This window comes from Coturnix japonica, chromosome 19 (genome assembly GCF_001577835.2).
Source record: "Coturnix japonica isolate 7356 chromosome 19, Coturnix japonica 2.1, whole genome shotgun sequence".
Classification (NCBI taxonomy): Eukaryota; Metazoa; Chordata; class Aves; order Galliformes; family Phasianidae; genus Coturnix; species Coturnix japonica.
This window is the reverse complement of record NC_029534.1, coordinates 8258514-8283609: the sequence shown is the minus strand read 5'-3', so window position 1 is coordinate 8283609 and position 25096 is coordinate 8258514. Positions and strand designations below refer to the sequence as shown.

The following is a 25096-nucleotide window of genomic DNA, read 5'->3' as shown; positions in this document are numbered from 1 at the left end:
GGGAGCATCATCAGTTGTCCTTGGGAGTGCAGCCAGGGGCAGCATGTGCTGTAGGAGAGGATGCAGGCAGTAATAGGGCAAGTGGAAGCTCCAGGCTCTGCTTTGCTCTGGCCTGTTGTTGTTCCCCACGGGGTGCATCCCGTTTCACCTTCACAGGGGTCATCAGCTGGGAGTGCCCCCCCAGCCACTTCTGGGGGTTCTCTGAATCTTCATCCTTCCTGAGAGCCACAGCGTTGCCTATGCAGTGCCTAAATAACCGCTGAGCTGAGCAGCTGTCACTGCTTTATGAAGAAATAAGTCTTGAATAGCCCGGACGGTTCTGCTTCGGAGAAAACAGCTTTTGCAGTGAGCTACAAAACTGAGTCCTGAGGGGATTGGGGGAACTCATTTCAGGTTGGAACAATTACACACTATGATTAATAGATCACCTGGGCTGCCGGATTGTTTGTGCAGTGCTTGGCATTTCCTACTGGACATTTTGCTAAGAAAGACAGATCTGAAAATGCCACACTGTGACAAGAGCAAATCTTCATCCCCAACGCTGTAGAATCTCCCCCAGATAAACAATGTGGTTAATACTGAAAATTCATAGTTTGGCTCTGGCTTTTGTGTTAGTACACCAGTGAGATCGAGCTGGTTGCTGCTGCCCATGGCACAGCACAGCCCCGCATCCTACCATGGCACACAGCTGGGGTCCCAATGGATGGAACGGGTGCTGCAGCTCTGCCCACACCAGAGGAGAGAAGCAGGAAGGAAGCAGCAGCAACACAGAGCAGAAACAGCGACCTGTTCTCTGCAGGAGCAGCCACATCCCTGTGCTCCTGGCATAGGAAGAAAAGGATTTGGGAGCTTGCAAATGAAGAAGGTGATTACAGCATTTAAAAATGTGCTGCAGGATGAGGATAGGAGTACATCCAGTTTTAAGCATCACGAGAAACTGAGCTTTAGATTATGTTACATCCAGCCCTGAGTAATCTTATTAGAGCTGTATGTTATAGCTTCAGTGGCTTTCTGACACAGAGGAAATATTGAGGAAGCATGAGGCAGATGAGCTTTTTTCCTTCAGATGAAACATGCCTCAGCCCCAGGAGCTGACAGCCTCCAGAGCATTGACTCCAGCACTGCTGCATCATTAAGAGCAGGAAAAGGTGACTTTGAGACAGCTTAATCACCTTTCATACTACAGATGGTTACAGAGAACCCACCAACAACACAAGGAAACTTCCAACCTGCTTCTGCTCTGGGCACAGTCCCTGCCATTCTGCTGTTCAGGAACAACATCCTCTTCAAACAGCACACGTCCTTACATGAGAGCCAAGGTCACAGAAGACCAGGGCTCACTGCAGCAGCCTCAGACTGGCTGTGTACTTCATGCAGGTCCCAAATCTGTAAAAGCGCAGCTCTGGGATCTGCAGAGTGGCCCAGGAGGCAGCAGTGCCCATCTGCATGGGAGCCTGACTCAGGTCATCGCTTTCTGCCTGCAGGGCAGCAGTGTGCCCTGGTGGAGCTGAGACACAGCTGTTGTGCAGGTGGGGGTCTCAGCCTCAGCCCACACCTCTGACAGAGCTCAAGGGCAGCTGGGGGGGATGGTCTTGTGTGCAGCACAGCTGGTCTGCGGGCAGCAGGGGCACAGAATGCTGCAAGCAGAGTCTGCACTGCTCCCTGCTTGCAGGGTGGAGGCTGCTGTGCCCACATCCAGCTTGCTGCCTTCTCCATATTGAGAGATTTAATAAGGGCAGAAAACTCAATTCAATTGTTTTCTCGATAGAAGGTCATTTGTTCAGCAGCCAGCAAACAAAGTGAGGAGGGAGGGGCAGTGCTCCCTGCTTTCTGCTCCCTGCCCATGAAGGTGAGCAACCTGCTACCTGTGGCTGCAGGAAATGTGGGACTGAAGGCACTGGGCCTGGATCTCCCCAGCATGGTGCAGGACAAGGGCTGTGTCCCTCCAGCAGCCGCAGCACCTCAGACACAAAGACAGCAGGCTTGGCGTTCCATTGCACTCAGGCAACATCAAGCATGAGCCTCAGAACACAGATAGCCCAGCAATGGCAGCCCTGCACATAAAGCAAGGTCTGGTGTGACCCTGTGCTGCCACAAAACATGGTACTGCCTCCATGGGGACAACACATGCACCCGAGCAGCTGCACCAAGAGCCCAGAGCGTGCCTTGAGCTTCTGCCTGCCCGCAGTGGAACAGGGCCCACAGTATTCCATCTCCACAGAGCAATTATCAGCCTGCCCAGGAAACAAACAGGAAAAGCAATCAAAGCTGCAATGAAAGAGAAAAAATTCATTACAAACAGACGACCTCTCATCTCACAGGGAAGCCAAAGTGCAGGTAGATATCAGTACCCATTAAAAATGGAACAGGTCCCCTGTGAGATTGGCAGCAGTGTTTGCAGATCAACAGAGCCTCAGATAAGCTGTGCTGCTGGGGAGCAGCAGATGGGCACAGAGCAATGCTAGGGCACAGGACCTGTTGGTGGGTATGGGAGCAGTGCCTGGCCATGCCAGCAGCACCCCCAGAGGCACACATGGACCCCTTTGTGTCCCATGGAAGAGTTTAGGAGCAATCTGAGCTTCAGCAAAAGATCTATCTCATCACTCAATTAACTCCAGTGATGCAAATTGCTTCTCTCTGGGAGCCCGGACCTTCAGCCCTGCTGGAACTACTGAGCGTGTTTCTGCCCCATAGAAAAGAGCCAGATGAACCACTCAGTGCATGTATTGCTCAGCACGATCAGCTGTTTTCTGCTGCTTGCAAACAGACCCCTTTTCCTACAGACCATGCAGCCATTACTGAGTGACAGAGAGGTGCAGGAGTGGCAGCAGCTCTGCCCTGCACTGTCCCTGTGTGCACTGCAGTGCCCATAGAATTGTACAGAGCAGCGCATCACTGCAGCACACAGAGGATTAGCAGCACTGTGCCACTTCTGCCACATTCATGCAGTTAATCTGACTTTAAAACCCACCTTGAAGCAGCCGTGTCTGCTAGAGCACTCAGACTGAAACCGTCAGAACTGTAGGAAAGCATCAGCTGAGAGGGGCTATGGGCTGCATGGGGGTGAAGGAGAGGGGACCGTGGGCTGCCCCAGGGTTGGGAGGTGCTGCCAGCATGGACTGGACATCACAGAGCCCTGTCAGGTACCTTCCTGCCAGGTGAACCTATGAGCCCTCTAATGTCACTGTGTATCGCTACAGCAAGAATAATGCAAACTCTAGACATGTTAGCACAGTGATAGTAAATGAATTTGTACTATCACCTTAAAGCACAAAGGACAGAAAGCAAATTTCAGCGCGGCTAGTTGTGTTTCAGCAATGCAGCCTGCACCAGAGTGGGTGATGGGGCTGTGCGATGCCCGCAGCATCCTCTGCCCTTTGCCATCAGCTGCCTGGCGCGAGCGGAGGCGTGCAGCACTGACCTGGCAGGAGCCCGACTTGGCAGCCATCTGCTCTGGGGCCAAATCTGTGCCTGCTGCTCCAGCGCCAGCCACAAGATGCCTGAGCAAGATGGTGTCGTGCCTTACGGCAAAATTATCTATGTTACAGCCATGGCTTGCAAAGAAACCTTGGAGACGGAGAGAGGCCAAGCAAAGAGGGCAGAACCCTTCACCCCAGATGCTGCTGTGACACCCCCAGACCCAAACAGCTGAAGGGAGCACTCTGCTCTCTGTATTCAGCACAAATCACTGGTAGCCCCAGGGGCTGCAGTCCCTTTTATGTGAGAAGATCTGTAGGCAACCATCTATGTATCTACAGATACCTATCTTATATTCCTGTACATCCACAGATTCTCGTGGTGTTATTTTTGTAACTGTTCCCTCTTCCACAGTTGCCCCACACACTCAGCTCTGCTGAAAGCTCTCAGGAAGGCCCCTGGGCAGCACACACAGGAGGAACATGCCCTGGTGCCTGGCTCTGCTATGACTTGCAGTGCCAATGGGCACACAACACACCAAAGGCCTTCAGAGGGCATGGAAACAGCAGCATGGGGAGAGGAAGTGCTACAGGGCAGGCAGAGGAGCAGGGGCAGAGAAGATAAGATTGGGGTGCAGCACCGGGTGCCAGGGATGAGCCCCTGGGCAGCTCCAGCCTGGCTGCCCCATTTCATTTGATGGAACGCAGCACAGAGTCACCATGCCTATGGCAGCAGCATAATTAAATGGAAATCATATGCCTGATAACTTGGAGTATTTTTTGCTATGAATCAAGGCTTTCTTAAGAAACAAGTTTCAAGATTTCAGCATTAAATTAAATTAGATCAAATCAGCAGAGGAAATAAGTCTTTACAGTAGGAGCAGCTCCTTTGAAATTCACCAGCAAATCGGTGAGCTAAATGCCATCATCTATCATTAGCATCATTAATAAAGTCAGACTAGGATGCATAGCAAACCAACACCAGAGATGTGCCCAGTGCTCCTGGAGCCAGCAGCAGGATGAGCCTGTCCTGCAGCCATTCTCCAGCCTGGCCATGGAACCCACAGCAGGCTGTATTTGGGCAGAAAAGAGCTCTCCTCCTCCCTGGGACCCAGAGGACCTACTACCCTGCTCTCCCCCACACTGCTGGCACTGGTGTGCACTGCAGGGCCCCAGTGACATGGGAACGAGGCACTGAGCTGCACTCCTCTGGAGCAGCTCCATTACTGTCTCCCTCTGACACCTTGTTTGATGCAAGCAAGTGAAAAGGCGTAATTTGTGGAGCTAAAACACGGGTATTATCTCAGTGACACATCCCCACAATAGGGAGTGCGCTCAAGTCAATCACGTTCAGAAATGGGTTTCTATTGTTCCACAGCCTTTCCCTCGCCTCTTGCTCTCAATTAAAAGATACAAAGACAGTAGGAAGTGTTGGCAAATGAGCATTTTCTTCTTTCAGTGCCTCATGCTACATGGCCTAACCAAGCAGGAGCAGGACTGAGCAGCCCAGCACAACCATGGGCAGAGCAGGAGTGCTGCGCACAGCACAGCTGCTCAGAGCAATGCCGCTTCCTGTTCACAATGGAAAGAAACAGCAGCACTGCCATGCTCCATTTCTCAGCCCTGAGTACTGCCAGGGAGAGGACAACACAGCCCCCAGCTCAATCATCTACCACTATCCCTGTTTCTTCCGCCTTACTCCCCATCTTCTGTTTAACATGCAAGCAAAGAACAAACCCTTCAGTTCCTGCAGCTGCACTGATTGCTGGAGCTCTGCTGAAGACCCAATGGGAGTTGTTCCCCCCTCTCACAACCCATTCGAACTGGAGCTGCTCATTATTATCAGGATGTCACTGAGTCGCAGAATCCGCATTATCCCAGCGAAAAGAACACGGAACGCAGCTTTCCAAATTGAAGAGGATTAGCAATGAACTGCTTGTGCAAGGAAGGAGCTGTCATGGCCCCCGGTGCGTGACACCAGTAACATTTGAGAGGAATCAGAGAGGACTGTATCTGAGAAAAGTGACCTTTGAGTCTTCAGAGAGATTTCACAGTACAGCCCCAACCTACCCATGCACCAATCAAACCCTCCCACCTATCTCCCAGATAGGAATTCAAGATGCTCCAGCCTTTTACAACTGACTTTACCGACATGGGGTTCTCAGCTGATCACTGCCTGCCATTTGCTAACCAAGCACAACGCTGCACATTATGAGTGTCACTGGAAATAAAGCTCTGGAGATGGAGAGCCCATTTCCAGGTGCACTGGCTGTAGTGCTGGGCCCCATTGGCTGCCAAAACCCAGCTCGGTGCAAGAAACAACCATGGGAGCAGCACAGCGGTGTCAAATCATTGCCAGGAATCAGCCATAGGCTCTGGCGCAGTTCATGCACTCCCACACCTGGTGCTGCTGTGTCCCTCTGCAGGTGCTGCTCCCAAAGCACATCACCCCACAGCTGCATGGCCTGAGCCAGGGACTGCCTGCAGCAGCAGGTGGGAAGGGAGGGCCCCCCTGCCCAGGGAGTGCCGGGCAGCTCACAGCCCCCACGGAACACCCTGTGCTTGTGCAAACCAGGACACACGGTAGCACACATCTGCGGCCAGATGGTGCCTTTATCATTGCAGCCATTAAGTATCCCTCCCCCCATTACAACAATATTTGCTTTTGGAGGGCCGGTATTCTTTCAGGTGGCCTCCTTTTGATGGTCTGCAAACAGCTCCTATTTTTACAAGGCATAAGTATAGCAGAAGGGAAGAAATATACAAACCAACGCAGTTTATTGCTTCTGAAGCAGAGCTAAAAATAGCCCCACGTGGCTGCTGAGTACTCTGGGCAGATGTAATTGTGGATAATCTGGCTTTAAACATGTGAAAGCTGTTCTGATAGGAATGACAACATTTCAACATATGGGATTCAGCATCAGCACACACCACAGCGCCATGTCCAATGTCTCCTGGGAGCAGCGCACACATTGCTGGATCACAGCAAACTGCCTCCATGTCATAGCGCGGGGTTCTGCATTAATAAACCCCCAAATAACCCTGAGCACCTATGGCAAGCCACCGAGAGGAAAGAGTCTAACAAAAACCAAGCCAAGTCCCAAGAGCATCAGTGGGGCTCTGCTGGGCTCCCCCCAGAGGATCTGCCCCCAGCATTTATGTAAGTTAAGCTTACCAGGCAGAATGGCTGAAACACTCTCTGGTCCTTGGGGCCGCAGCTGCTTCCTCTCTGAGATGGAGCTCCTCCATCCCATGCACACTTCAAGACCTGCTTTGAGGATTGCTGCAGGGCACAGGGCTGGGTGGCTCCAGAGGAGGCAGCAGTGATAACAGCCCTTCCTGGAAACAGCAGACAGCCACATGCTCACCACAGATAGGGGAGCAGTGCTGGGACAGCTGGATTGGGAAATCCTCAGCCAGACGCTGAGCCCCACAAGGCTGGGTTAAGTCCCACCACTGCCATGCACAGGGTGGGCACCGTCCTTGCAGATCCAACCCCCGCCACTCACCCCTTCATAGAATCATAGAATTACCCAGGTTGGTAAAGACCTCAAAGATCATCAAGTCCAACGACAGCCTAACCATAGTACCCTAACTCCAACAACCTTCTGCTAAATCATATCCTTGAGCACCACATCCAGGGACGGTTATTCAACCACCTCCCTGGGGAGCTTATTCCAGTGCTTAACTACCCTTTCTGTAAAGAAATGCTTCCTAACGTCCAACCTAATCTTACCTTGGCACAACTTGAGGCCATTTCCCCTCGTCCTGCAGTTTTGTGCCCATTAACAGCCATTTATGTCCATAAAGAAAATAGGATATCATTAAGGCTCCCATCTTCCAAGTTCTGTTTTCCCCCTCTAAAAAAAATGGATGTGATTTGTGACAGCTGTTCTGCTCTCACACACAGCATCAACCAATGTGCCCCAAGTGCTGCATACGGATGGCTCTACCCAGGGCTGCACTGCTGCCTGCAGCTGCCCTGCCTACTTCAGCCCAGAGGTGATAGTGCTGGGATATCCACACAAGCCCAAGTGCTGTCTGCTATAGCAGCCCATGAAGGCTGGCAGGAAGGCAGTGCAATAGCAGCACATGGCCCTCAGCACCCTCTTGCTGTCCCATCTGTTTGCAGGTGACCTGGGCCCAGCAGTAGCAGAGTACGTCCCCAGTGCAGCCCTGGGGGCACCCCTGTACTGCTGTGGGAAGGGCAGGGAAGGGCCATCCCTATCTCAGCCCCACAGCAGCACTGCCACGAGGGCAGAGCGCAGATTTCAGAGAAGCACAACGCTATGGAACTGGCAGTCACTACCTACAGCACTGCCCTGTGCTGGTCCACAGCCCAGCAACCCAGAGAGGAAACCATAGCCGACACCAACTTCTTTGCATATGGAGCAAATAAAGCAGGAGCAGTGAGAGTTGGCTGATGATTCATCTGAGACACCAGACGCACTACCCTACTTTCACCCTCCTTTCACTGATTTATACATTCCTCCCTTTAAATTACTGACTCCCACCTCCGCATCCCTGCACTGCACAGGGCTCTGTGCCTTCAGAACTGCATGCTTTCAGGTACAGCCCTCCTGCAGGGCAGCACCCCCAGCAGCAAATGCAGCACAGACACAAGCCATATCTGTGTGCCCACTGCTGGTCATGTGTGAGAAGTAGGGAAATGCTCCACATGTGCCATCTCCTCCCAGAGCAGGAGGATTGAGTCATGCTGCATAGTGCTGGAAACCCACCCAGCACAGAGGGTTTTTAGCGTTTGTTTGTTTGGGTTTTAATGCTTATGTGTTTGCTTGTTTGTTTGTTTAAAGCTGATTGCCAGAAGGACTCAGACCTCCACACAGCATCCCAGGCAGTGCTCCCCTCTGCCACATTTCTCAGATCCAACAGCAGCCACAGAAAGCAACAGCACTGCACTCCCCCAGCACTCCTTTGCACTGACATTCTTGAGGGATCCTTCAATTTCAGAGTGAATTCTGCTTCCCCTCCCCTCTCTGCCACATGAAACACTGTGAGAACCAACCCAAACGAGCGCGATGGGAAGCAGCTGATTTATGGCCCCATCACAGATGGTTGGCTTTCCAGCAAAACTTTACAAAAAAAAAGCAGAGATGAGATTACAGTCGGGGGACCAACAAAGACAGCACGGGAAAAGCTCCGAAGAATTTGTTTTGATGAGATGAGCCACATGAATATCCATAAAAATCAATACAACTGACAACAGAAGCGTCAGAAATGAAGACGTGTTTCCCAAGGGTGAGAAGGGCGTCCTACAGCCGGACAGGATGACGCACCGTAAATCATCCTCATCCCAGCTGGGTGCCCATAATCCCTCCTCCGTGCCCCGCAGTCGAGTGTGAAGCGTCACGGGCCCTTCTATGTGCTTATTTCTTGCCCCAAAAGCCCAAAGCACAAACTTTAATTCAAATCTCCGGTGTTCCCTCCATGGCACCAGCACTCGGGGCGGTCCCCGACTTCATCCTCCCGTGAGCCCTCAGCCTCAGCCTCCTCCGCCGGCAGCAGCACAGCGCCACCTGGTGGGCAATGTGAGCGTGCAACTCGCACACTGGCCCCGTAGTTTTTCTCTCGCATTTCTTTGCTAATTATTTTCATCAGCCGCCGGGCTGGGGAGGGGATCACTTCTGGAAGCTTCAGGTGGCAGATCCCACAGCCCAGAATGTCCACAATCACACACCCGAACAAGGCATGAATCCTGCTGCCTCACTGCTCACAGCCCAGCTGGAATGTACGCACCACTGCAGCCAGAAGGCAACTGCAGGTATACATTTACACACAATTATCCATTTTCACAGATGGTAATAAAATCAAAGGTATTTTCTCGGACAATCTCTCCCCAGACCTTGTCCCAGCAGGACCTGAGCACACAGTGATAGTGTAACAGCAGCCAGCCCTGCAGCTCCCAGCAGGAAGCCAATCCATTGCCCTCCCCTCAGTGCAGCTCTGATCCAAGAGTACTGGAGAACCTCAGGCCTACGTGCAGCTCACCTCACTCAGCCTCACACTGCCAGGTGAGCACCATGCACTCATCTGTGGGAAGGTGAGTTGTGCACACCCCAACCTGCACTAGTTGGTGCACAAGGCTCTTCTGTTCCATAGAGACACAATTTCATTGTGATTTTTGCTTCAAAAGGACTAAGTAGGTGGAGTAAAGAAGTGGAGCCTGAGGGCTGAGTAGAAGCCTCAGACAGAGGATCCCCACAGGGACAGCCCTGAGCAACTCAGAGCTACATCACATCCCAGCGCACCACCTTGCACTGAGCCCAGAGTAGAGCTGCAATGAGCTCAGGATGGGGTGGGAGCATCTCTAGTACTGCCCAGCCCCGGCAGCCCCTACATCTACCCTGTGCAGATCAACGTGAGAGAGATCAGCTGGACCAGAGCTTCTGTGTGACACAGAATGATCCTTCGCCATGATGTCCTCCTCCCTCTAGAGTCACCTTCCTGCTTAGGAGGTTGCTCTATCTGCAGAGTTACTCTGTGCTGGGATTCCACTCCCACACACACCAATCCCTGGCGTGAGCTCCAGACCCACCTGGTAGCACAGTGGTGCTGGTGTCAGCCTCCTTTGGCAGCATCCCACCATCTCACACTCCCCAGCACTGGCCCCAGCCAGCCCCTAGCAGGGCTGCGTGCAGCCAGACAGCACTTGGTGGCACCTCCCGAGGGCAGTCCATGGCCATGCAGTACAAACACCTAAATCTGCAGCAACCCATGGTTCCACACATTAGAACCTCAGCGCTCCCCTTCTGAGTGCCCCAGCACCTCCAGAGCCTTTGCTGCATGCTTTGCAGCAGCAGAACCACTGCACAAAGCAGAGCTCTGCATGCACTGCCAACTGCAAAGCCAGAGCAGGCTGGGCACAGGGCACAGCCAGACCTGCACTCACCAGAGCTTCCTGGGCATTTTGGAGGCCGGGCCTAAAGGCAGCAGCTCAGCAGCAGCTCCTGAACAGCACAGAGACGCTTGGAACTCTGCAGTGCATTTGCTCACTGACTGCACCTGCTAGTGCGTCCTGACGCCTCCCGGAACAGAATAAGGCCGAGCACAGCCTGACCACAATGTCAGGACTGACAATCTCCCTCCTCCGGCTCTCCCCCTCTGCAGCATCCACTTATTCTCTCCAGTCTCCAGTCCCTCAGACATATTCATGGTTACCATAGGAACTAATGAAAGCCAAATTAAAAAAAGAAAAAGGAGAGACAGACAGAGGGAAAAACTGCTTTGAAGCTCTGGTGCCACCTGTGTGTTTGTGTTCAGCCCGCTGCATTCTGCAGCTCTGCACAAGTGGGACCCAGCTCTGCTCCCACGCCAGGAGCCGGCAGGGGCACACAGCCACCCCAGGGTCCCTCTGCAGCCGAGAGCTCCAGGCCCAACAGCACTCACTGCTCTGCTCTGCCAGATTCCTGCAGGTCACTGTTGATGTCTGCAGTGAACAAGGCTTCTTGAAGCACTCTGGCACAGATGCAGCAGCTCATCTTTTTGTTAACAAGTTATACAGCGGAGCAAATTGGCTACGCCTGGTATCCCAGCCAGAAGGTTGCAGCAATAAGAAGAGGGCTTTAGCAAACCAAAACGGCTTTTACAAATACTTAATGTGGCTCTGGATGGGCCCCAATTACAGAAACATTTTGCCAGGCAATCTGTGCACAAAGCAGAAGCACTAAGAGGTTGTGGAAAGCATCAGCTACAAATAGATGGATGGAACACCTACACGGACACGCTGCTGTGTGAACACCTCGGGGCCACATGTGATGCTGTGTGGCCACAGCCCCCTGTTGCACTGTAGGCAGAGCACCCCAGGGCCCTGCAGCACCCGGCATCATGCTGGGGCCATCATGGTACTGCTGTAGTGTGACAGAGACTGATAACAGTGGAAAGAAGCTTCTGCTCCATGGAAAAGCACATTGCTTGAAGAGGTAGGTCATTGCAGGCACTGCCCCCATAGCTGCAGCTCAGCAGGGCTCTAGCTGCACTTCATGAGTGCTTGAAGTCACCTCCCAGAAAGTAGTTTTTATTCCCCTACTGCACTTTTGCAGACATGCACTTGTGTCAGGAGACACATGTCAGCAGTAAAGATGCTTTGCTATCACCTCATGCTTTATGTAGGGAGGGAAAAGAAAAAAAAAAAGAAGAAGAAGAAATCAAAAGCAGCATCTGCCCCCAAATCAGGCAGGTAGTGCGGAGGAGCACAGCAGATGAGCACCCCAGGGTTGTGGGGTCACACCACAGTCACCACCCCTCAGCCCAAGCACAAAGGCATGTGAAGGCACACAGTGCCCATGGTGGGCACAGAAGGTCAAACAGTATTTTTGCCTCAGAATAGTTACAAAGGCCCTGAAAAAAAATAAATAAATAAAAGCCAGGGCACAGCACAGTGTGGTGTACAAGGCACAGGAAAAGAAAACACACCAGAGCTGTAAACCTTGACTTAAACTTCTCATTAGTTCACCAAAAACCTGAGCGGTGAGCTTAGCAATGGCACTTCTGTTGTGCTGTTTGCAAAGGGCATTTCACAGGCTCCTTCACTCAACAGGTTCCCCAAAGGCTCTCTGTATATTTTTCCATTAATGAATAATTAGCACAAGTAATGATTATAAAGAGAAACCACATGAGCAGTTACCCGTCCATGTTACTTTGAGCCCAAGAGAGGCTCAGTCAGAAGATTTCTGTGCTAGCACACTGCAGTGCTCACAGAGCTGGGAACAGCGGGAGCGCTCATGGTAGAAAATGCCCAACCTGGGAAGTGCTACAGGGGAGAGACAGGGGCTGACACAGGGTGTCCCTGGAGCTGGGGTTGGCTTTGTTGGTGAGACGTCCAAGAGAACCACGGCCACACGGACATATTCCCAGTGATGCCTGCTGCAATGCCCAGAGCTGTCTGGGTACAGCATGCTCCATCCCTGCACTCTGAGCCACCAAAACACCTCACCCCACCTCACTGCAGATGCAGGATGTGCCTGGTGGTCACCCAGGCAGCACACAACAGGGCAGCCCCATGGAGCAGCACCAGCACCAGATGGAGGTGGCTGGGAACAAACCCTCCCAACTCAAAGCCAGCCCAGCCCACCATGGACTTCACAGGACAATGGTTTGTAAGAGAAGAGTGCAGTACTCACTTCATCTTCAGGCTGGCCAGCATCGTCTTGTCAATCCTGGGGAGAGAACAGAGCAGTGTTATTGCGGGCACAGGGCCGTGCCTGTGCCACCATGGGTCCTGCTGGACCATTCAGCCTGAGGACCTGAGGTGCAAACCCTGCCCATGCATGGCCCAGCTCATTCCTGTACTTCCCTCTTGGCTCTTCCATATGGGTTCAGCTCTCCCGCCGTGCTCCCAGATCCACTTACCCATGCTCAAGCTCCCCCCATGCTCCACTCCCCAGCTCCCTATACAGTCCATGTGTGACGAGGACACAGCTGAGACACCTCTGTGCAGTGCACCAGGACCCACAGCCCTGCAGGAAGCCTAGGACGTGGTAAGGACCCACAGTGCAGCAGGGCCAGGCACTGCGGTGCAGTGTTCATTGCTTTGGTACTGGTGATAAATGATGGTCCCCAAGGATTATTGTGGTTAAAGCTGTATTAATATTAATTGATGCAAATCATTATAATGTCTCAAAATGCAAAATGATGCCTTTTGGCAGTAATTGCAAGTATTACGATATCTGCCACATGAGTTAGTTCCCCATCTTTACAAGCAACAATAACAAAAGGCCAAAAAAAGTAATTCCGAAAGCCCAGTTGTGTGCACTGCAACCACAGTGCTGCAGGAGCACAGCTTCCACCCTCCAGTGCTGCACTTCCCCATCACCACGAGGCCACAGCAGCAATAATGCAGGGCTGCATCCCCACAGTGCTGTGCTGCAGCCCAAGCTGTGCCACCAGCCCATGGGGATGCTACTGCTGCTTCATGGGGGGGGGGGGGGGAGGGGAGGGAAATAAAAGAGTGAGAAAGAGCACTGTACTCCACAGCTGCACATTAGGTGAGCATGGTGCTCAGTGCGGGAGACAGCTGCTCTGGTGGCACCACTCTCCAGCTGCAGTTCAGCTGGCAGCATGTGGTGCATGACAGCACCGCAGTGCCCCATCCCTGGGCTGTGCAGTGCTGTGTCTGAGCACTGGGAGCCCCGTGTGGGAACGCAGCTCCCATGTCCGTGGAAACGGATGTGGCCGGTAGAGAAAAAAACAAGCGCTGTTAGCACAGTGCTGTGAATAGCAGCTGCAGCCCAGGCGGGGCGGGGGCTGTGCCGGCCAGTTGTGGGGCTGACTCCCTGCGCTGCCACAGGAAGGGCGTGCAGCTGTGAGAAGCGGCCCGGCAGCAGGGAGCACTGCCTGCACTGCTCACTGTGCAGAAACTGATCCCCATATTAAAAGATAAGAAAAGTTGATGCTGCTCCCTGATCAGCCCACACCCGGCGCTCCAGCAGCACGCGGCCATTCAAGGACAGCATACGATGCTTTTCCTGTGCTGCTCACTGGTTAGCTGTTATCTCTTCCCTGCAACTGTCGAAGCAAGGAAGAAGTGAGCAAAGCCTGACTGCCCCACGTGCCCTGCGGGGCGGAAGGCGTTGGGCTCCACCCGTCCTTGTGCCACCTGACCGATGGTGGGATGAGCTCAGCACTGCCACAAACAGCAGCTGGAAGGCAAAGCTGCAATTCCATCCCAGTGCAAAACAAGCCCAAATGTCACAAAACTTATTTACAAATAAGTTAATTGGGGTGCTTCCTTATGATTTTTATATCAAGGAAAAAAACAACCATGCAGCACAACATCTGACTCCAGAAGGTTTTGTCAACCCTTAGCAAGTTTGGTGCTGTCCCACACCACATCTCAGTTACTCAGCACTTCTCAGGGGCCCAGGCAGCACAGCAGCCACCAACAGTCCTCCCCAAACCACTGCTGCCTATCAGGCAGCCCAGCTCCGGGCAGTGGGAAGCAGCCACTTCCAGCCCTGGGAGGACACCCTGCTGTGTGCCAACAGAGCTGCCAAGCTGTCAGCTCAGCCATCATAACACATAAACACAGCACTGCCCTGGAATGGCATAAAACAATGAGAAAAAGAGGAGAAAGGGCAGAGAAAGAGAAGTGCTGTTTTCTTACAGCCTTTCCCTATAGAACACAACACTTAGAAAAGGGACACAAGAAATACAGCATTCCACTGAGATCAGTGCACAGGTGGCAGCCACGGTGCTCTGTGCAAGGACAGTGGGTGCAGGGAGGGACCAGGGAGGCATCAATAGCTCCAAGCCAGGTGGGAGCACCTAATGTGCTCCCAAGACTTCTGCGAGCATCACTGTCTGGGCAGTACCCATGGGGTGAGCAGGGAGCTGACAGCTACAGGGTGCCCCACAAGTGCTGTGCCACGGGAGCTCTGCACCAGGACAGCAGCAGCAGCAGCAGCAGCACACCTTCCCCAGCATCCCCGCACTCCCAGAGTGGTCAGGCTGTACCATGAGCTCCCAAAGGGGGAAGAAAAGCCGTGAACAAGCAGGCACTGAAGCAAAAGCCACTCACCAGCCATAGCCACCGAAGGAGATGCTGCGCTTCCTCTGGAACATGGTGGCTGCTTGGCGCTGCCGCAGTGCTGTGGCCGAGGGACACGTTGTCTGTGCTGGCAGCATGATGCACCAGGTTCACAAGGGGCTGCTGCTTCCTGCCAAGGTGGGGGACCCTGATGCTGCCAGGTTGGCTGCCCCACGTCGCACTGCGAGGCGCGTGCACACACACACACCCACCAGGAAGTCATTTCCTTTTTTGTTGTGCGGTTTTGTTTTGTTTTTGTGACCTCAGGCTTTTCACAGCCTTGTGCACAAACATCACATTTCTCCTAATGGCCGGAGCCACGCGGCACCACGGCAGCAATTGGCACCAGAGCACAGTGGAGTCACACTGTAGGTAAAACCAGCAGCTGCGTCACAGCCACTGCAACACAACGCTGCCATGTCGTGCCAGCAGTGACGCCACCTGCACAGCAGCTTCTTGGGGCTCACATCCCACTGCTGGCAGGTTCTGGAACCCCAAATGTGCTTCCAAAAGTCCCAGCACTGCAGAAGCCAGAGTGAACCCAGTGCACCCTATGGGATATGGGACAGCAGCACATCGAGTGCTACACAGAGACACTCGGATTCTGCCAGATATGAGGAAGGAGGAGGAAATAGAGGACTACAGAGAGAAACCACATATAGGGCAAAAGCCCAGACTGTAATACAGCTATTCCAGCTCTCACTTTTCTGCTCACGTTAACCTCTCCTTAAAGGAAAAGATGATGAAAATCCTTCATATTGTAAAGCTCTTGAGGACATTTGTTTCAAAATCCAAAATCCAAAGCATGCTGATGGTTTGGAAGCTGCAGCCCAGGCACCACAAAGCACCTGGAGCACACAGTCCATAGAACACATTCCTCCCCAGCCTCCTGCTCCACACTGAACCTTTGCTGCTGCAGCAACACAATGCACTCACTTCACTCTCCCGCGGTCATGCCTGGCTGACACACACCAGCTGATCCCTGCCCACAGCTGCTCACCATTTCCACGCCTGAACACAGCAGCGGGAGCTTCCCCACATGGCTGAGTTCTGCACTGCATCAAAACAACGCGGCTGCAGCAGCTCCTGCAAACACTGGCATGGCAGAGGTAGCCATGGGAAGCCTCAACCCACGGCTGGCATCACATCAGAAGCAACTCTGAGAGCAAAGGAAAACAGGAGCTCTCCATGTAGAAATGTGCTTTTACAGTGCTGTAAGCACCAATTACTGCATCTCATTCTGCCACGTCAGTCCTTGTGTGAACTCACTGGTTTGGAGCTGCAGGAGGCATCAGGAAAACAGTGAGGGCTGCACGAAGCAGAGCAGCGAGCACCCAGCCCCAGAGCCCCATGAAAAACACAAAGTGAAAGGCAGCATTTGGGCTGAGCAAAGCCTAGAGTTATCCTGACATGGCAGCCCAAGCTCTGCAGGGCTCTGCCTGCTGCCCTGTGCCCATCAGCATCAGTTCAGCTCAATGGGCACCTCCCTGATGTGCTCAGGGCAGCACCTGCCCAGGCAGCCACACTGTACAGCACAGACAGGAGTTTGCCTGCAAGGACACATTCCTGCTTTGCTTCTTCCCTCCGAGGTAGCTCACATGGCTGGGCACAACAAACAGAGGCAAAAAGCCTCCTTCTTTCAGAGCAGGTGCAGCCGTATCAGAAATGATCAGCCAGATCCAGGAAAAAAAAGCCTAGGGGAAGATGCCTCCATGGTGCCATCTGCATGACACAACATTACAGTCTCACAGGGGATCTCCAGCAGAACCAGCAGAGCACATTGCCCAGCTCACCACACGGCCCCAACCTGCTCTTCTCCTGGCACAGGGCAGAGCATCCAACTGTTAACAAGCAAACAAGTACAGCCAAGCCCTGCTGGAGTTGTGGGGCCTGGCAGACAGGGGTTGTCTGGGTTTTCAGGTGGCTCCATGGTGGCACAGCAAGGGGAGGTAACAAAGGAGCAAGATTGAAGGGAGGAGAGGCCACAGTAATAACAGCGTGCTGACAACTATGTGCCATTAAAGCTTAATGAGTACAAACTACTGGGCTGATCCTGTTTACAAAGGGAAGCACACTGCCAGCCCATGCTGGGGCTGTGGCTGCTGGGCAGCCCTGCTGGGGATGGAGCTGGGGCGGTGGGCTGCCTCCAGCACCTCCCCCATGCCCGGCTGCACCGCAGAGGAATGCAGTAGGGTGAGCTGCACGGAAGGTAGTCCAGAGGGGCTCCAGCTGTGACTGCACCAACCACCCTCAGAAACGTGCATCTGCATGGAGATCGTGGCTCCGAGAGCTCCTGGGGCAGCTGCACAATTCCACAGCCCTGCACAGCTCCTGGCAGCACAAAGTGCTCGATGCAGTGACAGCACCTGAGCACGGAGTCTGCACAGCACAAAGGGCCCCCATGGCAGAGCCAGGTTCTGTCCAGGAAGGGCAGTGCAATTCTTTCTTCTGCTGTGTGGGCTGAGGGAGATGGATTGCATCATTAGTGCTTTAATATTGCATGTGGTGCGCTGAGGGCATTCATCTTTCCATTATGGTCCTAAGGAAGGTTGTGGGCACCCAGAAATATTAGATTTTGTCCTGGCAGGAAGAACACACTGCGAATATCAGCATCCTCAAAGCAAAGGAAAGGAGTCAGAATTACTTCTGACTCAGTACATGGAATGTTTTTAACGGCAATGCTGATGGAGTGAGATGAAGTGAGGATCTCAGTGACTCAAGCAGCTGCGTCCCACTGAGGCCAGGGCTGCAAACATGGCTCTCCAAGGCAGCCATTCCCCACCCAGCAGCACCACAGTACCCAAGCAGTGCCACGGCTCTCACCAGCAGTAAGCAGGGCAGCTGCTTGCCCCAGCAAAGGGCAGCACAGCACTGACAGCCACACACCCACCAGGCACCCGCCTGGTATGGGGAATCCAAGAGCTTCTGCCAGATGGAGCCACTCTGCTCCCTGGGAGCAGAAGGAACTGAGCTGCGCCGGCTGTTTATCTAAAGCCTGCTTGTTAAACTCATTAGAGAAGGCTCATTACATCCGAGGTTTAGCTGGGAGGATCAGCCTGAAACATAGAGCAACAATTGCACACACATCCAGACAGAAATGAAGAGATAATTCCCAGCAAAATACTCAACTGGCCAGAAAATAGTGAGGAAGTTAAACACGTACGTTATCAGCAGCCTGCAAAGCATTTAAGAGAGGCAGCCTTACCCCAGGTGCTCCTACCCAAGGAGCAGACAGCAGTGGGAAAACTCCCACTAGAGGAGGGCAAAAGAGAGCAAACTGCGAGACCTGCTGCTTCCCCTGAGGTGGGCAGCAGCACCTGCAGCTCCGGAGCTGCACCCAGGGGAGCAGGGAGTGCATGGCCCAATTCCTGCAGCAAGCAGATGGGGATGTGACCACAACCTACAAAGAAACTCTGGAAAGACAGAAAAAGAACTGCTTAAGCTGCAAAGCAGGGCTGGCACAACGTGGGGGAGGGAAGCACAGGTATTAGACTGGAGCGCGTTTGGGCTAGAAGTCAGGAGTTTATAAGATTTAATACAAACAGCCCCTGGAACTGCTCACTAAGTGGAACCATAAGGAAGAAGCCATCCATGCAGTCCTGCATGCCTGCAGCCCTCCTCCTGTACAGCACACTCGGGGACACCCGCACCCACTCCCCCTAAGACCCAGGAGCAGATGGCTGAGACTTGGCTGCCTGCAGCCAGAAGTGCTGCTGTGAGATTGGGAGTAGGCAGCAATTGGCACTCGGACTTGAGGCCAAACTTGTACATGGCTCCATCCAAACACTGCAAAGCAGGACGCACCAGGTTAGGATACAAGCTTGTCAAGACCTTGCTAGACCTTGCCAGCATCACCTGGATTTTTCCATCATTTGGGGCAGGTTTGCAAGATCTGGGCTAGATCCAAATCAGAATGAAGAAACAGCCTTCTGATTGGCACCCAACTTGGAGGCAGATGTTAAGTGTAAGCAGGGATTCATCTGCCCCCATGAAATTGGAAAGAGGTCTGGGGAGGATGAGCTGTTTTTAGCTCCTGGAAAAAATGCCTCATGGTAATGTTGCTGCTGAAGTCCTGTTCCTGTTTCCACAGCAGCCACTAAGGATGCGCAGAGCAGCCTGACTGCAGGTGGAGGGCGGCAGCAGCAGCAGATGGGCTCTGAGCACCCCCAGACCCACTGCCACACAGCACTCACAGGGACGGGGGGGGAGAGAGGAGGATGCCACGTCTTAAAGAGCAGAGCGCTGCTGCTGTGGTTGTCACGAGCTGCCCTTTGGGAGGACCTCGCAGCAAAGGGAGAGGGAAATGTTTGCTGGAAGCAGCACACGCAGGGAGGCTGCCTGCCGTCTGGATGCACAGCTCTTGTTGAATCCGAATTTAGACTCACTGGCTTGTTTCCAACTCTTGATAAATCACACCGTGGGGACAGATATTGTATCCCTTGTGTTCCTAAAGCAACAAGCAGCCTTAAATAAAACAGTGAAGCCTGGAGTATGAAAAGGATGAGGAAGTAAGGCAGCACACAGCAGGCTCCATCTCACACCCGTGCACAAGGATGCCAACAACACGCAGCCCTTACAGCCCCACAGCAGGCACCACTCACTCTGCAGGGATGAGCAGCACAATGGAAGGACCGCACTGTGTCCATGGGCATGGTGCCTCCACCCCGGCACAGGGAGCAGTGTGGGGTGAGGATGCCTGGGCACACAGCACAGCAGTCTCTTCCCTTGTCCTATTTCTGTCAAACAGAAGCTCTGCGGGCTCCCTGGCAGCAAGGTGCCCTGCTACAGACAGGACGATGCCCCCAGCCCCACCAAGAGCTGCTGAAAGCCCCCACCAGCCACCACCATCCCCATGAGCAGAGCACCAAGAAGCCCCTCTGAAGTCACCTCCTTTGAATTTTCAGCGTTTAACATAAGCACTATCAGTCACTACACCAAGAGATCATCACACAGAGGGCACGTTCCTGGTGAGCAGGAGGTGCCCCTGCTCCCATCCCCAACACACAACACCCACATGCCTCCAGTGCTCACTGCATCATTTAAATGCAAACGGAATTGTGAAGAATTTCAACAATAGCTTTCCCAGCTGCGCCTCGCACTGACATCCAGCCGAGCCCATCCCGGATCAAAACAAGGAACAACGCAGACCTGAATATCTCCTGTCAGAGGCTTACCGTACAGATCTGCATCCCAGTCTCCACATGCTATTTAAATCCTTCCATGTACTGTGATTGCAGTTCAGATCTGGAGGGACTCGGAGCACCTTACCTTGATTTCCCGGCTGCTCCCTCTATGCACAATTAACACTGCAAGCATCAGCGTCGGATGAGCGCAGAGAAGCAGATTTCTCCGCCCCGCGGCAGCCCGGGAAGCAGCTGCAGCTATGGCACCGTGGCTGGGGGTGCTCTGCTGACAGAGGCATCGGCACGGGGGAGGGGGCACAGCATCTCTCTGCAGTCCCACAGCCCCCTTACTGCATCGCACCGCTCACTGGGGGCTTGGAAAGAGATGCTCCAGGCAGTGCAGTGCTACTTGTGGGGCTCTGCAGCATCGCAGAGTAACCCCAGCAGCACAGCTGGGGGCTGAGCCCACAGACCTCCCTGCAGCTGTCAGAGCTGAGGGACCGTTTGGTAAAGAGAGGCAGGAAAAAAAAAAAAAAAAAAAAAAGAAAAAAGAAAAAGGAAAAAAAGGAGAGAGAAAGAAGCCCCACCATGCTAGAAAATGGAGCAAAAACCTGTGAATTCCACTGTCAAGCACATTTCAGCCTCATGTGAGCCCCTCCATCTGCCATGGCTGCGCTAAAGACAGACACAGACTGCATCCAGGCAAAAAAAGAGCTTCCAGGGCCAAACTCTGTACCCAGAGGAATGAAAGTCAATAATTCTGTTGCTCCTGATGGGGACAGGTTTGGGGCCACCCCTTCTAGTTTATGAGACTTGCCCCAGAGTCTTCTGAGAATGCAGATATTCACAGACACACATACTGTCACAACAGAAATCCCATCGAAATTAAATGAGTTTGTTAAAAAAAGGCTGAAGTTACAGGTGTGCACCAGTGAGACTGGAAGCCAGTCTTTGAGCTCAGATGTGGAACAAAGAGCACTGGTGTTTGCAGAACTGCATCAGGCCCCATGTCCCCATCCTCCTGTAAGTGCTGTTCAGGTGAGATGGATGAGCACTATGATGTATCAGTAACAAAGCTAATAGAACATCCACTGCCTCAACCCCAAATGTGATCACCCACCATCCTGCTCAGCTTGTCACCATCACCACACAAAGAAAGACCTCTTGGACCTCCTGCCCTCTGCTCTCTGGTGCAGAACCTCCCCTTGGTGTCCCCCAACACAACTCCATGCCATGCCCTCAGGCCCTGCCATGTTCCTAGCCCAGCACAGCCCGGTGGATCACTGTGGGTCACCTCCCCACCCACTGGGAAATCAAATCAGTCCCATGGAATTAACTCCATCAGCACTTAGTTCTAATTATAAATTACATTACAAGCATTTAAGTTCCACATGATATATGTGCCTGGATGCTGAGATTAATGCAAACTTTGATGGTAATTTGCAAAACTCATTTAAAAAAATCAATAGCTATCACAGTGATTTTGACTGTCCCCACTAAGCCTCTCTGGTGGAAGAGGAATCCCCATCTCGGGAAGCAGATCGTGCTCCAGCCCTTCCTCCTCCTCCCAGTCCTGCTGAGACAGGTGGGCAGCCCCCACTTATGGGCAGGTGTGCTGCAGGGATCTGGGGGCTCTGCTGGCAGGGGAAAGGCTTTCAGCACACAGCCACCCAGAAAGGGGCTGCTCAGTGCTCCTAATGAGCAGAAATATGGACCCAGTGCTACGTGTTCATGCAGGCCCACGAGGCTTTTATGTGAATGGTGTTTTACCACCACTCAGATCTAATCCATCAACAGCACACGTGGCACCAGAGGCAGACAGAGCCCTCCTGCATACTACCAACAGTGTGACTTCAAGATGCATTTCCAAGGAGTTCCGAAGGAAGGACTTCAAGCACTGAACAAAATGATGGTGTCAGAACATACACTCTCCCAGAGGGATCACTTACAGCTGCACCATGGCTGTGCAGCCCCTGGGTCCCAATGCATTTGCTCAGCAAAGCTGGAGCGTTCTGTGTGCAATGGGGTGAAGCAAAGCACAGGGGAACCGTGTGCCATTACCTGCTGGGTGAGCCCAGGTCAGCGCGGCTGACGATGCGATGCTGCTGGGGAGAGTACAGCCACTGGAAGGCTGTCAGCGTCCTCTCCTCGATGCGGAACCGTCCCTCCCTCACGTACCTAAAAATAACAGTGAGAAAGGCTGAAATATTTATTAGCACGGTGCTGTCAAGAGAAGGAGATGCAGGATACAGGGAACGGCTGGCCCAGAAACACTGCTTCAAGTTGCAAGTCAGGCAGTAATAATAGCAGCACGTTCATTATTGAAAGCAGCAAAATTACAGAACCAGTGCCCCACTTGAGCCCAGCCCAGAGCCTCACAGTGTCCCCACAGCCCCAGCCAGGTACCAACCCTGGAGCAGCACCCCCTGACATCCCCCCGGTGTCTCCCCAACATCCCGCTGCAGCTCTTCAGGCACAGAAAGGCAAACAATGAACAGTTGCAGATAAATGGGGGACATTTCCCCAGGAGGTCGAGGCACAACAATGCTGCCCAGCACCCCTCAGCCCGAGTTGACAGCCAGCACCCCCAGCACTGCTGTACATCCCCACTGCCCTGCTCACATGCAGGTATGCTGAGCCCCAGCACCAGTATTGACTGCGGGAGCAGACAGATGCCTTCCTAACCTTGTTTTGAATGCCAGGCCAATGTTGAAGCTCAATGATAATCAAGTTATGAATCGGTGTTTATTATTTTGATTAAAGCAGAGCATGCTCTCCATTATGTAAGCAAGATGCCCATGCCTGCCATTGTTCCCATCTTCTAGCACAAAACTCTGCTGCCTGCATCTCAGCTGTGCTTCATCCTTCCTCCTCTGAACGTGAAATTTCATCAGCAATTCATTAATTATTTAAAGCCTCTGTAGCATCAGTTGGGGATGCACATACATACACACACACCTGGAATTTCGATTCCTGTGCCCATTAATCGGAACAAACGGAAGCCAAGAGGGAAGAGGAGCCTGGAGGCACCGCCTGGGAACGGCACAGGTCAGTTGCTCCGGGCAGCAGTAAGCTGGGGAGGATCCCGGAGAGCCCCGGACAAACTGAGCTGCTGACTTTTCCTGGAAGATGGTAGCGAGGGCTCTACACTCCTAGTGCCCTCTGACAGCTCATGAGTGTGGTACTGTTGCAAAAAGCAGCAACACAGAAAGCAAAACGTCTTTTGGGGAGGAAGGAGAGGGTGAAGAGGAATGGCAGAACAGGCAGGTCAAGCAGCCGTCACAGCATTTTGGGTCTAAGTTTGCAAGAAAAGGTGCAAACTCAGAATGCCAAGGAGAAGCTAAAAACAATCCTCAGATGATTCCCGTCCTTGTCAGACAGCCCTGGCCCCAGCCTCTGTCCCGGCCGTGGGGCAGTCCCTGGGCCGCTCCTAGCTCTGCGGCACCCCCCGGAGCCTCTCCGTTCGCATCCTGGCACGGCTACAGCGCCCTGCTCAAAAGTCACACGCCTCTAACGTCACAAACTACACAATTAAAGATACAAAGATATAGAGAAAGCTCGTTCCCAATGTCAGCCTGTCCCAGCGGCTCCGGCCGCTGCCATCACCCCATCCACGGAAGGAAACAGCGGGTAACCACGCTCTATGCTGCCCCAGTACCCCTGGCTCCCTAACAAGAGCCACAATGCCCCCAAAGCATCCGTGCCTGTCCGCGAGACTTTCCTGGTGCAGCTACAACAGCCGAGTACGCGCGGAAGCAGAACGCTGCCTCTGCTTCTTCTCTCGCGCAGGACGGGGCGGCTCCCCAGACCACAAAGCTCTGGGACGGGGAAGGTCTCCGATCCTCTCCCGCCCCCGCGGCTCCACAGATACCGAACGCCGCCCGAGCAGCCGCGGCTGTGAGCTGCACCGCCCGCGCGGAGCCGTGAGTCCGGTGCGCCGCAGGAGAGCTCGGTGCCCGACTGCCGGGGCTGCACACACACACACAAAGCTCCCGGAGCTCCCAGGAGCCGGGATTCCCCTCCTGGCTCAGAGACAGCCCCACACACGCAGCTCAGGACCCCACACACAGCGACCCCCGAACCGACCCTACGGAACCCCTCCCGGCCGCTTCCGCGGCCACAAGACCAGCACCCACCAGCGCACCAGCTCCCAGCGCCGCTCCCCCGCCGCTTTGCCCGAGGCCATACCGCCTCCGGGCGGCCTCGCCGCTCTCGGAACCCCGAACCGCAGGGCGAGGTGAGGCGGGGCGGCTGTGCGGGAGGCGCGGAACCCCCGCCAGGTGCGTGCGGTCCGGTTACGCAAAGAGTTACGCAACGCCCGCGCGGGACATCGGCGCGATCCGCTCAGCGCGCAGCGACATTTCCGTAGGAGCCCGTTTGCAGAACGAACTTCTCGAGGCAGCGCTGCATCCCAACTCACAGCTCTGCCTGCGGGGCGACGCGCCGCCCCATCTCCGGAGCGCTGAGCACCGCGAGTCATTGGGATGCGCGGAACTCAGCCGGGCTATTCGGCCCGAACCTCCGGGAAGGGCTCCATCGGGTACCGATGTCCGTCTGTAGGAGCTAATGGCCCGGCGAGCGGGAACGTCAGATCAGAGTTATTCTGCTTCAGAAAGCCCGCACCGCTCTTTGAACGCTGCTTTCCCCTTCTGCGGTCCCCGGAGCTGCTGTCGGTGTCGGTCGGCTCGTGGTGCTTAGGGAACAAATGGGGCATCGTTTCGAAAAGGTTCAAATCGCTCTCAGAGCGGTTTCTCCAGAGGGATGTCCTGGCCCCAGATCTCTGATCTGTAAGAACAGGCCCGGGATACCGAGAGAAGAGCCCCAAAGGGGAGGCTGGTCCCAGCCCTTCCCACCCATCCGGGTTCCCCCCGTGCTGGGTCTGCCCAGAGCTCCGCTTGACAGTGTAGGAGCAGCTGCTGGCAGAATGGCCGCTCCAGCAGATACCTCGCGGGTGAGATACGATCAGACCCCATTGTAAACGCTGAGCTGATAATAAACTTACTCAAACTCTC

The 25096-nt window shown here is 53.7% G+C and overlaps 1 protein-coding gene across 8 annotated transcripts in view; it reads right to left on the bottom strand.

Annotated features, from left to right (window-relative positions):
• RAP1GAP2 (RAP1 GTPase activating protein 2) overlaps nt 1–24459 on the bottom strand; it is a 50518-nt gene extending 26059 nt beyond the window's left edge. The window contains exons 1-3 of one of the 8 annotated variants that reach the window (XM_015881190.2): nt 24221–24459; nt 22146–22262; nt 12557–12592 (exon numbers count right to left, since the gene is read on the bottom strand). In XM_015881190.2, coding sequence (XP_015736676.1) covers nt 12557–12592; nt 22146–22262; nt 24221–24270 — 203 coding nt within the window. In that variant the 5' untranslated portion in view covers nt 24271–24459. Of the gene's footprint in view, nt 1–10326; nt 10439–12556; nt 12593–14952; nt 15274–20135; nt 20492–22145; nt 22263–23042; nt 23227–24220 lie in introns of those variants that run through there. The other 7 variants (XM_015881191.2, XM_015881199.2, XM_015881195.2 and 4 more) reach the window with 7 other exon arrangements.
• Between the last annotated feature and the right edge of the window lie 637 nt (nt 24460–25096).